This window comes from Buteo buteo, chromosome 27, assembly GCF_964188355.1.
Source record: "Buteo buteo chromosome 27, bButBut1.hap1.1, whole genome shotgun sequence".
NCBI lineage: Eukaryota > Metazoa > Chordata > Aves > Accipitriformes > Accipitridae > Buteo > Buteo buteo.
In genome coordinates this window covers 1,754,807-1,766,855 of record NC_134197.1, presented here as the reverse complement: position 1 = coordinate 1,766,855, position 12,049 = coordinate 1,754,807, and the positions used below count along the sequence as shown (strand labels likewise).

Genomic DNA, 12,049 nt, shown 5'->3' with positions numbered 1-12,049 from the left:
AGTCACGCTGCGGGTGATGGTTGGAACGCACAGGTTGGTTTTGGGAGTTAGTGCCCTTTGGGAAGGTGGAGGTGGTGGGCAGGGGCTGGGGGGGAGCGCAGGGGCAGCCCCATCCCGGAGCCAGAGCTTGGGACCGGGTCGGCAGTGATGGCGAGCGGGTCTCTGATGCCGGCAGCCTCGTGGTCTTGAGCTTGGGCTGGCGGGTGGGTGCTGGAGCCAGCGAGGGGCTTTTCTAGGGGCAGGCGGGTTTTGCTTGGACAGCGGAGCGTGGGGGCTGCCCTGCTGCCCCTCAAAACCCGGGAGGCGAGTTTGTTTCAGGAAACAGAAAAGACCAAAGTGCCGGCGGTTTGGTGCTTCTGCGAGGGGATTCTGCTCGCTTGGAGGTTGGCACCTACTAATTAATTGCATGGAAACCCCTCGTTAATCGGAGTGAGTGACATTTAAGATACCAGCTCCATGGTGGAAACACCCAACATGCTTGGAAACATCCGTCAGAATGGGAATGGTCCCAGTCAGTGCAGGGACCTGCACCGGGGTGGCACGAAGCTTGTGCTGCAGTGTCCTGGTGAGCCAAGGGGTGTTCCCAGGGGACCCCAGTTCCCAGCAGCAGCACTGGAAACTATCGCAAAAAAAATCAGATGCTGCAAGAGTTGCAATGAGATTGTGAGAGCTGGCAACACCCAAACAGTTTTGTTTTTTTTTGTTTTTTTTATTGAAAGCGTTTCATTGTTATTTAATGTCTTGTTTGTGCATTTTTAAATGGACCAGCTTGAGCAGCGTTTCCGAAACCTTTTTCCTTCTAAAATGACGATGATTTGTCTCAAGTGGCAGCTCCAGGGGTGGTGTGGCAATGCAGCTTATTGTCCAAGCAGCATTTATCTGCACATGCATACCTGTGGATGGGTATAGCCAGTAATGCTTGTAGGTGGAGTATGCCATGCCATGCCGTTGCTTCTTAATACAATTTATGAAATTAATGGTCACTGGTAGTATCCAGATTCATAGAAAAAAAATTTGCTTTGTTTTGCAATTCTTTTTTGCATGCAATTTTTTTGCATGCAAATAGTCAAGAAATACAGTTAATTTTTGTTGCTTTCTAGTATACGTGCGAATCTAACTTACCCAAACTAGCTTTTATGTTCTTGGCATGCGAAAGGGCGGCAAAGCCTCCTCTGGAGCAATACCGAAGCGTTTCTGCAGGGGTGAGCGGTGGTGAATTTCTGGGGAGCCCAGATAACGTGCCACTGTTACAGGGAACGCTTCGTCGCAGGGCTTGAGTTTCACAAAGGCAAAATCCCCCCGGGAGCTTAGGAAATATCTTCCCAGAACACAACCAGGGAAACGTTGGCACAGGTCGAAAAGAAAATAAATAGCAGAGCTGGCAAGAGACGCAGCAGCTCTGTGTCAACAGAGCACGTAAGTGCAAAGTGTTTGAGCATGTGCTCGGGTCTGGGTGAAGCGAGGGGAGCGTCAGTGTTTGCAAAGCCCCTCTCTGGGATTAAGCAGAGTTGTGGTCTAAGACCTGTTTTTTCCAGTGGTCGAGGATTGCGTTAGTTGGGAGGTTTAAGAGCCCAGCGAAAGCCCCAGATCATCTCTGCGGGAGGATAAGCAGTTCTGCCTGAGGATTTCTGCTCAGAACAGATGCTGAATTGGGCTTTATTTATTTATTTAAAACAAAGATCTTGAATTCATTTCAGTTAAGGACCTTGAATTCAAGATTTTGTGGTGAAAGCAGAGCAAGTCCGCGTGGGACATGGCACCGGTTACTAACCCTCACAGCCAAAGAGATCCTGCAGACGAAGCTTTCCCCTGTGTGGTTTATTTATTGGGTAATTTGATTTCCCTGGTGATCCCGGGGGATCCCTCGAAGGCGGAGGGACTGGCCCTGCCGCCGTGTCTCCCCGCAGCCGCCTGCCGAGGCCGGGGGATCTCTGCGCTGGGACGGCAGCCACAGCGCGGTATTTTCGGGTGACTTTCTTGGTGCTTTCGCACTGCTGCCGGAGCTGTGACCCTGTAAAAATGGAGGAGGAGGAAAATGGTTTAAAAAGGTCCTTTTAAAACCCAAATAGGTGATCCCAGACGCATTCCCCTCTGCTTGCGAGACGTGCCCCCTTTTCCTAGCTGCACAGAGCCCTGTGCATCCTTTAAGGTCGCGCGGATCCGACCCTCTTTGGCCGGTTGAATCATTTCCTGTTTTCTTCAGTTTTTGAAGAACTCCAAAGCAAGCTGGAAATGTTTGCAGTTAGGGTGAACCAACTGCGCTGGGGCCATGGGAAAAAACACAGGCGTGCTAAATCTGCGGAGGGAGAGGATGCGAGGCGGAGGGGCTGGTCCTGGCTTTTGCTGAGCAGGTAGCTGAAACGCTTTGGGAGCCCTGCCTGGTTTTGGCAGGAGCTGGGTTTTATCGATCAGTGGATGGTTGCACTGATTGGTCTCGATGTTGCACCCATGATTTTTCCCTTTTAAGAACTAATCTGTGCATTGAGGTCTCGATACCAAGAGCATCTCCCCAGGCAGGTGCCTGTGGGTCTCTTTTCCTCCAAATGTTGTCCTGGTAGCATCCCTGCACCCCGCATGCTCAGGTGCGTTGTGTGCACATGAGCAGTCAGTAAAGCTTTTCTTGCAGCTCTCTCCATGTTTTGTTTTGTTTGTTTGTTTTTTATAAAACCCCTGCATTGCTAAATTAATCTCTGTAAATCTCAGGTACAGTTTGCAGCTGGTCCGAGTAAGCCTCAATGGCCACGATGGGCGCTGCCGACAGCATCTCATTTGTAAGCGCTTTTTGAAGAATTTGACACCCTGGCCGCGAGGAGTCAAGGTGGCTGGAGGGCTGGTCATCTCGCATCCCTCTTTTCTTCCCGGATGCTGGGACTGAGCTGGTCAAGCTGGTCCTGAATCCCGACCCACCTCTATCCTGACCCACCTTTATCCCCACTGGGCATTGCAGCCACGGCCAAAGTTCCTCCCTGCTTTTTTGCCCCAGAACTCTGGGACCGATCTCATTGCTCGCTGTCGGAGAGCGCAGTCGGCACGCACCCATGCAAGCGGGAGCAGATGATGGGTGCAAGCGGGAGCAGATGGATGCGAGCGGGAGCAGATGGGTGCAAGCGGTCGCAGCTTCAGCTCTTGCTTTGCCCGGGGGCTGCCGAGCGCTGGCGCTTGGCCATGGGGGAAGGCTTTTCTCTCACCTCCCTGCTTTGGGGTTCGGCAGGGCTGGGGAGCCCATGGTGGGGTGGGGGGGGATGGATGTCAGGCTGTCAGCCCCACGGGGGCTGTGTTGGGAAGAGCTCAAGGTGAGGAAGCAAGTCGCAGAGGGAACGGAGGAGGAGGTTTGGTGCGGCCAGCCACCCTGGGAAGATGCGGCCCTAAGTGATGGGTGGGGGGGAAAGGTGGCTTTTTTGCATTCGTATTCTCAACAAAGGGCTGCGCGGGGATGGGGGCTGCAGTCATGCCGGAGTTGTCCCCTGAACTCCTCCAACCCCCCATGAACCCCGCCAGCTTGAGTATTTCGTAAGCAGCTCGAAGAGAGCTGTGCTGGGATATTTATTTACATCCCATCAAGCTGGTGGGTGCGTGCGGGGTTGGAGCGAGCTCCGGATGGGGCGAGGGGGAGTTTTCCCCCCCACAGTGAAGCAGTCGTGGTGGGTTTCTGCCTCCCCTTGCCCTGTCCCCAGGTCTCACCCCATCCCCAGGTCTCACCCCATTGCATTAAAGCCCACAACAGGCAGTCGGTGCCGGGGAGGGCTGTCCGGAGCCCCTGCTTGCCAGGCGGCCACGGTCACAGCTCACGGCATGGGGACATGTGCTTTCTATGGCATGAAGTGGGGTATTTCTTGCAGGGATTATTTGGGTTTATCTCTCGTTTTCTGTGGCGTCTGTCCCCTGCCAGCGACAGCAGTGTCACCCCGGCTGGGTGTGTTTGTGTCACCGATGGTGCCTGTGCTCGGTGCGGGTGACGGCCGATGCCCCGCGCCTGGGGATCCTCTGGTCCTGAGCTCTGCAAAGTGGGGAACCCGGCTGGGGACAGGGATGTGCATTGAATAATATTTGTCACGTTTTGCCGTTTGCATTAACGCGGTGCCCCGGGGGCAGAAGGACGCAGCGGGGCTGCTCTCTCCATCCCCGTGGGCAGCTGGTGGCTCCGCGGCCATGCCGGAGGGGAAAGGCAGCAGAGCCGTTCCCCAGCGTGGCAGGTCCCTGGGGGTGACCGCTCTGCGTCCCCCCACCTGATGCTCCTCTGGAAAAATCCCTCTTTGAGGGGATGAAGAAGACGGGATCAGCCCCCAAAGCGACTTAGCCGTGGCGGTCCCGGCAGCAGGAGCCAGCAGCTCGCCAGCAATGCCCGGCCACCCAGTAATCGGCTTGCTTGCACGCTGTGCTTCTGCGGGAATTAGGCACTGACCCTGGGGGTGCCGCTGGCAGGTCGCCGAGTGCTGATGAATTGATTCAGTTCTTCACCGCCCTCCGTATTTGCCCCACCGTGACTCGCGGTGGCCAAAAATCACCTTGTATCGTTGCAAACGGAGTTATTCCCCATCGTCACTGGGGTACACAGGGACCCTGCGGATAGTCCGGCTCCACGGTGGCAGTGGGAAACGTCCTTTGGCTTTTTTGGCTCTTGCCACGCGGGGTCTGGGTGCAGCTGGAGCCCCTTGGCATCGTCCCTGGGGGTCCCTGCGTGGGTGGTGGCCAGGCCAGGTCTCCTGGGCATCAGCCATGGGTGCCCTCCCCTCCCGCAGCCCTTCGTGCAGAGGAAGCGGCTTTTAAGCAACGTTGAGGGTATTTTGCAGAAATAACCCCGAGGTGCTGCCGGTGCAAGGAGCCGTTGGCATGGGCAGTTCCAGCGCGAAGGCAGCACGGCGTGGAGGAGGGAGGACATCTCTGGGTATGTGGCAGGAGGGGAGGGGGTGCAGGTTTGGTGTTTCTTGGTGCCTGTCGGCCAAGAGAGGAATGTGGAGAAGATTGCTGCGTGGGTTTTTAATTTGCAAGGAAAGGCTGTACCTGCTTTCACCATAAATGTGATTTGAAAAAAATGTCGTCTGTTAGCAGGAGGGGAGTGGCATTTCTTTTAACGAAAGATTAAACCTCAGCCACAGGGGATGTTTTCCTTAAACCACAGATGAAAATGAAAACCCCGATCTCTGAGGCGGCTCTTGCCAGGGACGTGGTGCTGTGCCGTGAGCCGGTGCTGCCCAGTGCGTGGGCTGGGAAGGGGCTGTGTGGGGACTGGTGGGGAGAGCAGGGAATGTAATGGGTCCTGCAGACCTGGAGAAAAGCTGGTATTTGTTGCTCCCCTGGCTGCCCCGAGGAGCTGTAAAGCATTTTCCATGGGCTGGGGGAAGGCACTAAACTCCTCACGCGTTCCTGTACCATTCATCCTATAGCAAGCTCAGCCTTTGGATGCTGTGGGGGAGCTGTCAGGTGTGGGGTTCATCACCCCGGCCCCCAGAGCCCCTTCGCTGGGTCGTGATCATACTTGCGGGCGATGCCGATGTCACCAGGACCAAGGGCATGGCAATGCCTTAAATAAATAACTAAGGTTAATCCAGTGTCTCGGTGAGCCTGTGTGCTTCGCCTGGGCTCTCAGGTTTGGTTCCTCCCTGCCCAGGGCTGCAGCCGTGGGGGTGAACTGCTGCCGGGACGGTCTCTGCGTGTGGGCGGACTTTATCTGGGCTGCTTCTGGTGAAGGAAATGCATTTTTGTTTTGTTTTAATTTTTCTGGAATGGTTTTGGACAATTGATTTTCTAAAATAGACTCAATGAGAGGAAATTCATTTGTTAACCTGTCCCCATTCCAGGGAACGGGAGGACGGGGTGCAGATATGGTGCTCCCTTGGTAGCTTTATTTTACAATCGCATCTGCTTTAGGGCAAACCCAAACCTCTAAATTAACCGCCATGTTTTGTCTCCCCCCCCACCCCCTCCTCTGTTAATCAGGATCTAAACGGACAGAAGGAGCTGTGCCCACGTCTCTGCCACCTGAAGAAAGGCCCCAGTGGCTACGGCTTCAACCTGCACAGCGAGAAGTCCCGGCCGGGGCAGTTCATCCGCTCGGTCGACCCCGACTCGCCGGCCTCCAGAGCCGGGCTGCGGCCCCAGGACCGGCTGGTGGAGGTAACGGCATGGGGACTCGGCACCTCCCTGCCTGGGAAGCCTTTTGGGGTTTCCTCGGCATATGCTGCGCAGGGATGTTCAATCCTGCCCGGTCTGGCAGGGGCGGCTGGGTCCTGTCCCCCTCGCGCAGGTGGGGAGAGGGATGGCAGAAGCGACGGGACCCTTGGGAAGCCTGAAGCTGAAACCAGCCCCCATCCCTTGGGCTTTTCCATCAGATCCCCCCGTGTTCCTCCGTAATACAGAGCCGTAAGACCGATGCCGGTGCTTAGGCAGTGGCTTTGCGGTCTTTTGGCAGCTCGTTCAAAGCAGGCACTTGCGAGCGCTGAAATCTAGATGATGCTGCTGGCTCTGGCTGGCACAGAGGAGGGGGGGAGCGGACGAACTGTTGCCCCTGTGCCCGTCCGGGTGGTTCAGGGGTGCCAGCAGGATCCCACGGACAGATGGGGTGCTTGATGGGTGCCCATCTTCCCCCCGCAGCACAGCAAGCCCCGTAGTCGGCGGCATTGCCTGATGCCGCTCAGTGCTGGAGCTGGCTCTGCCCGCTGCAGCGAAAGGGGCGCAGGGACGGATGGGACCCGTCCCACCACCAGCGCAGGGGAGGGGGTGGCCCCCCCCCACCCAGCCACCCTCCGGTCTGACGTCCTGCCGTGGGCGTAAGGATGGGTTGGTGCTGCCCGGCCGAGCTGATGCGCTGCCAGGCAGGCGTTTGGAAAAAGAGGGGGAAAAGCTTTGGAGAGATGTTAAGACATGAAATTGTGAATGACGGGGAGAAGCCGCTCTTGGAAGCAGCTTCCTGGTCACCGAGTGCTGGACAACACAAGTTTTGATGCAGCCAGGAATCACCCTCCCCTTGGCTTGTTTGTGTCTTGTGTTTTTCCTGAAGAACAAGGTTTTTTCCCAATCCAGAGCTGCCTCCGCTTTGAGCGGCGCACGGACAGAGGGACAGGCAGGGCTCGATCTGGCAGCCGGTGCCCCAGGCACAGCAGCCGTCACCCCTTTTTGCTGCAGGAGCACCTGGATGTCCCCTGCTCGGGGTGATACGTGGCCCTTCCCCAGGAGGGTGAACCCCAAAACCCTCCCGTGGGGACCAAGCCGTGGCCCTCGCTGCCGGCTCAGAGTGGGAACGGGCTTTGCACTCCTGGAAGAAAACACTCGCATCCCGCAGAGCCGGGCGAGTTGGGGAAATACTAAGACCAAAGCACTCGCCTGCTTTCTAGCCCCGTGAATAATTGTTCCTCAGCTGGTGGGAGCTGCTGCCTCTTCCCAGCACCTGAAAGTTTAATGCTGGGAGCAGGATGGGGCCGGGAACGGGGCACCGTCGGCAGCAGCTCCCAGCAGCACGGTGTCACGGCGAGGCGTTGCGTTATTTATTTATCGGTGCTTGGCGGAGCGCCTGGCACACACAAAGCGGCGAGGGGTGAGCTGGCGAGCTCGGAAACCCAATCCCCTCCGTACTCGTTCTTTGGGGCTTCGATAAATATTTGATGCCCCCCAGCCCTTCTGCCCTGGGTGGGCTGGGGGTGCTGGGGTGGGGGGAGAGCAGCCCCACGCTGCCTGGCTGAGCTCAACCAACTGGATGTGAATTGGGGTGACCTGGAGCGGCAGGAGGATGCTGCTGGGGTTACAAGCCAGCAATTGAAGTTGCCGGTGAGATGCAAAGCCTGGGGAGGGGGGTTTCCCTTTCTGTCCTGGCCCTCAGGACCTGCTTCTGCCCCAGGTTTGTGTTCAGGCATCCAAAACACAAAGTTCGGAGCTGGTGTAGCTCAGGCTCCGCAGCGTTCACCTGCCTTGTCCCTTTGCGGTGGGGACGAGCAACCTCCGCCTCTGGGTCGTGCCGAGGCTGTCGGGGGGCTGGAGACCCTCCGAACGGAGGGTCTCCAGCCCCCCGACAGCCTCGGCACGACCCAGAGGCGGCAATTGCTCGTTCCTGCTGCGATGCAGCCACGACTTTGCAGCGAGAGAGACCGTGGCCGTCCTGCTTCCCTGGAATGGGCTGCAGCATCCCGGGAGCTGCTGGGGCAATGCCATGCTGGTGTAGCTCAGCTCCCGGGGGGGGCTGCTGGGATGGGGTTACCCCACTCCCAGGCTTGGTCCCTGACTCTGGCATCGGTGTGCTCTTTTTTTTCGGGGTCTGGCACGGGAGAAGGCAGTTGTCTGTCTGCAGGTGGTGGAGGAATAAAAATGTGTTGATGCTGGTGATCCCGGACAGCCGTGGCCCTGCAGGAGAGCAGGCGTGTGCAGCCAGAGCATGCAGTTATAACATCATGTGCGGCTTAGAAAAACAAACAAAACCTGCTGTCCTCTTCTCCTAACGAAGGCCTTTCTGTGTTGGACAGATTTCTGAAGTCTTTGATTTGTTTCAGAAAGCTGTATTAGCGGAGTAGCTATTTTTAAGAGGAGGTTACTCTGTTCCCGGTGATCTCTGCTCCACCAGCACTCTCTGCCCTTCTCCATCCAAGCTGAATTAGCACATCGCTCTGCCGTCCCGCAGGCAGGCTCCTTTGGATGCCAAAGGCAGGACGGGCGGCGAAGGGTGGGTCGAGCTTTGCCGGAGACAGGCTGGAGCATTGAAAAGAGTTTATCGCACAAAAGCGGGTCCAGCAGCGAGGGGCCGGGCAGTGTGGAGACCTTCCCCTGTGGGACAAAGGGTGATTCATTCCCCACCGCAAACAATGCCTCGAAATCACAATTGTCCCCTCGCTGCAGGGAACAATTAGGAGCAGAGGATCATGTTCCCTGGTAGGTCCCGGCTCGCACGCAGGGAAAGGAAAAATGAATCCGTGCAGCAGGCGTGGGGACTCGCCCGCCGGCGACGTGGAAAATCCACGGTTTTCCATCACGGAGGGATGAACGATGGTGTGGTGATGGGGCAGCCACCCGGGCAGGGCCAGGGAGAAGGACATGCCGGTGGCACCCAGCCCAGTGCCCATGCCCATGGTTGCACCCTGTGGCAGCCTGAGATACCTGGGGCACGTCCAAGGTGAAGGGCTGGGTTTGAAATCACTGAAGAGGGCAGCCAAAGCGTTTTAGGCAGGACCTGGGTGGGTGAGGTGATGGAGGAGTGCGGGGTCTGTGGTTCCCGATGGATGTGTTTGGGATGCAGGCGGAGGGGTGCAGTAACATGAAGGATGCTCTGGTAGAAGCACCGGGCGGGTGGTAGGAGGCTGTGGCTGGCTTGAGAGGGGGAAGGAAAAAGCCTGTAGCCTTCCTATCATCCCAACGGAAATTGAAAAAGCAGAATCCCGTCCCTTAGGGGATGAGGAGGCTGCTCTGGGGGTCTGTGAGCAGCATCTCGGACTTGGGTTCTGATGCCGTGGCTTTGCAGGTGAACGGCATAAATGTGGAAGGCCTGCGGCACTCAGAGGTGGTGTCCCACATTAAGTCCAGGGAGAACGAAGCCAGGCTCCTGGTGGTGGACCCCGAAACAGATGATTACTTCAAGAAGCTGGGGGTGACCCCCACGGAGGAGCACACCAAAGGTGAGACCTCGCTTTCCCTGGGTGACGCTGCGCCGTTCCTGTGACTCACCGTGTCATGGGTGGGATTTCAGAAGTGAGGGAGAGTCATGTTTCCCTTCTGTCTCATCCCTGGGTAGTTTCCTGAGCACCACCCAGCTATTTATAAACAGTGAGAACGCTTCCTAACCTAGCGAAAAAGCAATTTGTTATTTTTATATGGTGAATAATTAACTTAGGAACTTGCTGCCATAAAGCGGCTGAGGGAAAGCGTGGTGGGGTTTGGGGGGAGCTGGGCGCTCGGTGCGCGATGAGCTCAGGGAGGGATGCTCAGATGGAACCGGTCCATCTGGTCGGGGCTGGGAAGCCTCTCTGACAGCAGTTCCTCCAGCCACTCTGTTTTTGGCTGCAGCACCCACACCCTGGGAGACAGGGTGTCTGGCGTGGGAGTGGGTGGACCCGCAGGGTCCAGGAGCAGAGCGGTCTGCCCGGGGTGCTGAGCTGGGGGTCTCGGGAGGGAGAGTGCCATAAATCCCCCGTTGCTCTTTGCTCCGGCGAAGGAGCCTGAGGGTGCATCGAGAAATACCGGAGCAAAACGCCGTGTGCGTGCAGCGGGAAGGGTTTCACGCCACGGCGATCACAGGGGTGGCTGTTGCAGGAAATGTTTTCTTTGCTGTTGAAACCTGGCAGAGAAAGCTGCCTCTCCACTCCCCGACCTGTTTGCTGCGGCTCCCGGACGGGGAGGGAGCGGGGTGCTCCCCAGCCCGTCCTGCTCCCCCTCGGCTGAATGGGGAGCTCTGTTTCCCAGTACAGCTGTTCCTTATCTGATCTGCAGCCCGGCTCCCTCGGATACTCAGTGGGGAGATTTGTCCAAAAAAAATAGGTCAAACAACGCTGAGAAGCGCACGGGGCGAAAGCGGTGTCAGATGCTCCGTGTCGGTTCGAGGAGGAGCTGGGGTGAAGCTGTCTGCTGGCATGAGCGATAAAGGAGCCCTTGTTCCCTGGGGGGGGATGTAGCCAGGGCCACGGATGCATGAGGGGGGGTGCGGGTGGGTGCTCGAGCCCCTGCCTTGGCTCTGCAGCTCTCGCTGCCGTCTCGATGCATTCGTCAGAGATCAAGAATTGGGTCTGGCTGGCCGGGGATGGCACCTGTGTTGATGACAAAGTGCTCTGGTAAATTCTGTTGTTTGCAGGATAAGAGGAAATAATAATTGCCATCTTTAATCAAACTGCTTTGACCTCAAGATGACAATTTAAAAGTCTTACAGCTGATCCTGAGCACCTCAGTGTTTTAGCCAATGAGTATATTTTAAGAGCTATGCACCTTTTGGGAGTAAGGAGATCGGAAAATATTTTCAGACATGCCAAATTTTGAAATAACTTTTTTTTTAAGTCCAGTTCCACTTTAATATTGCTTGTGATTTGAAGCTTGCTTCTCATTTAAATAACATTATCTTTTAGCTTCTTATGACACCAGAGACTTTAACATCATCTCTGCTATGAGCCGACTTTCTTCCGATGACCGTTGCTCAGAGCTTATCAACACGAGTCCAGCATTCAGTGTGATAAAATACTCAAGGATCCCAACACCATAACTGAGGCTTTCGTGCCAGCACGCTCTCAAAATTATGATTTGGGTTTATTTTTTTTACAAGCAAAGGTGCCCTGATTTGCACTAGGAATCCCTGCAGCTCGCACTGATCCAGCCCCCAAATCGGTCCTTCGGAAAGCCCAGCCGTGCCCCTACGTGGTGCAGGGAGACGACGGCTCTGGAGCCGTGCAGTTAGCTGCCCTGGGTCTCTGCAGTTGCAAGACGCATTTGGCACCACGTGCTGCTCTTGCTTCACTGGATTTCGGGTGACACAGCGATGTGCATCCACCTCATTGTCTTCTGCGGGAGAGATGCACAGAGTGAGGGCTTTGCCCCAAGAAGCATTCACGCTTGACATAATTCAGTTATTAATCCTGTCACAATTAACACATCTGCTAGCCTGAGACAGATGAGACATGGTAATGCCTTTAGCAATGACTTGATTGTGGTGACTGGCAGCTTATCTGCATAAAATTTGCCATTGTGTGGAATATTACTAGTGCAAATCGTTGGAAGTGAGCCAAAAAAAAAAGTGCCAGGGTACTTGGGGAGTGGGTTGTTTGCCACATGCTGTTGTGACACCAAGGTGCTGATTTCGGTGAAGAACATTGGGTTGTATTTTAAGATTTCTTATGAAACAGCTTCTGAAGAAAAATGAACAGTCAAAAAAATGGGACAATGCAAGTTACTTGGTCCCCTTCCTGGAAGGTGTTTTCTTCTGATGAAAGCGGGGTGAAATCAAGTGAAATCAGGGGAATTCGAAAGGATTTGGTTCCAGAAGGGCCCAAGGGGGATGGACAGGCTTTTGTGCGGGCTCGGAAGCAGCACAGGACAAAATCAAGAGAGAAGACACGCTGAGCTGGTGGGGTGGGCAGGGGAGAAGGCAGGC

General features: G+C 55.9%; 1 protein-coding gene across 1 annotated transcript in view; it reads left to right on the top strand.

The window, feature by feature from the left end:
- The window catches only part of NHERF2 (NHERF family PDZ scaffold protein 2), a 40,984-nt gene that overhangs the window by 22,313 nt on the left and 6,622 nt on the right, over positions 1–12,049 (top strand). Inside the window, exons 3-4 of the mRNA XM_075059013.1 lie at positions 5,938–6,114; positions 9,440–9,593. Of these exons, the coding sequence (XP_074915114.1) occupies positions 5,938–6,114; positions 9,440–9,593 (331 nt within the window). The remainder of the gene's footprint in view (positions 1–5,937; positions 6,115–9,439; positions 9,594–12,049) is intronic.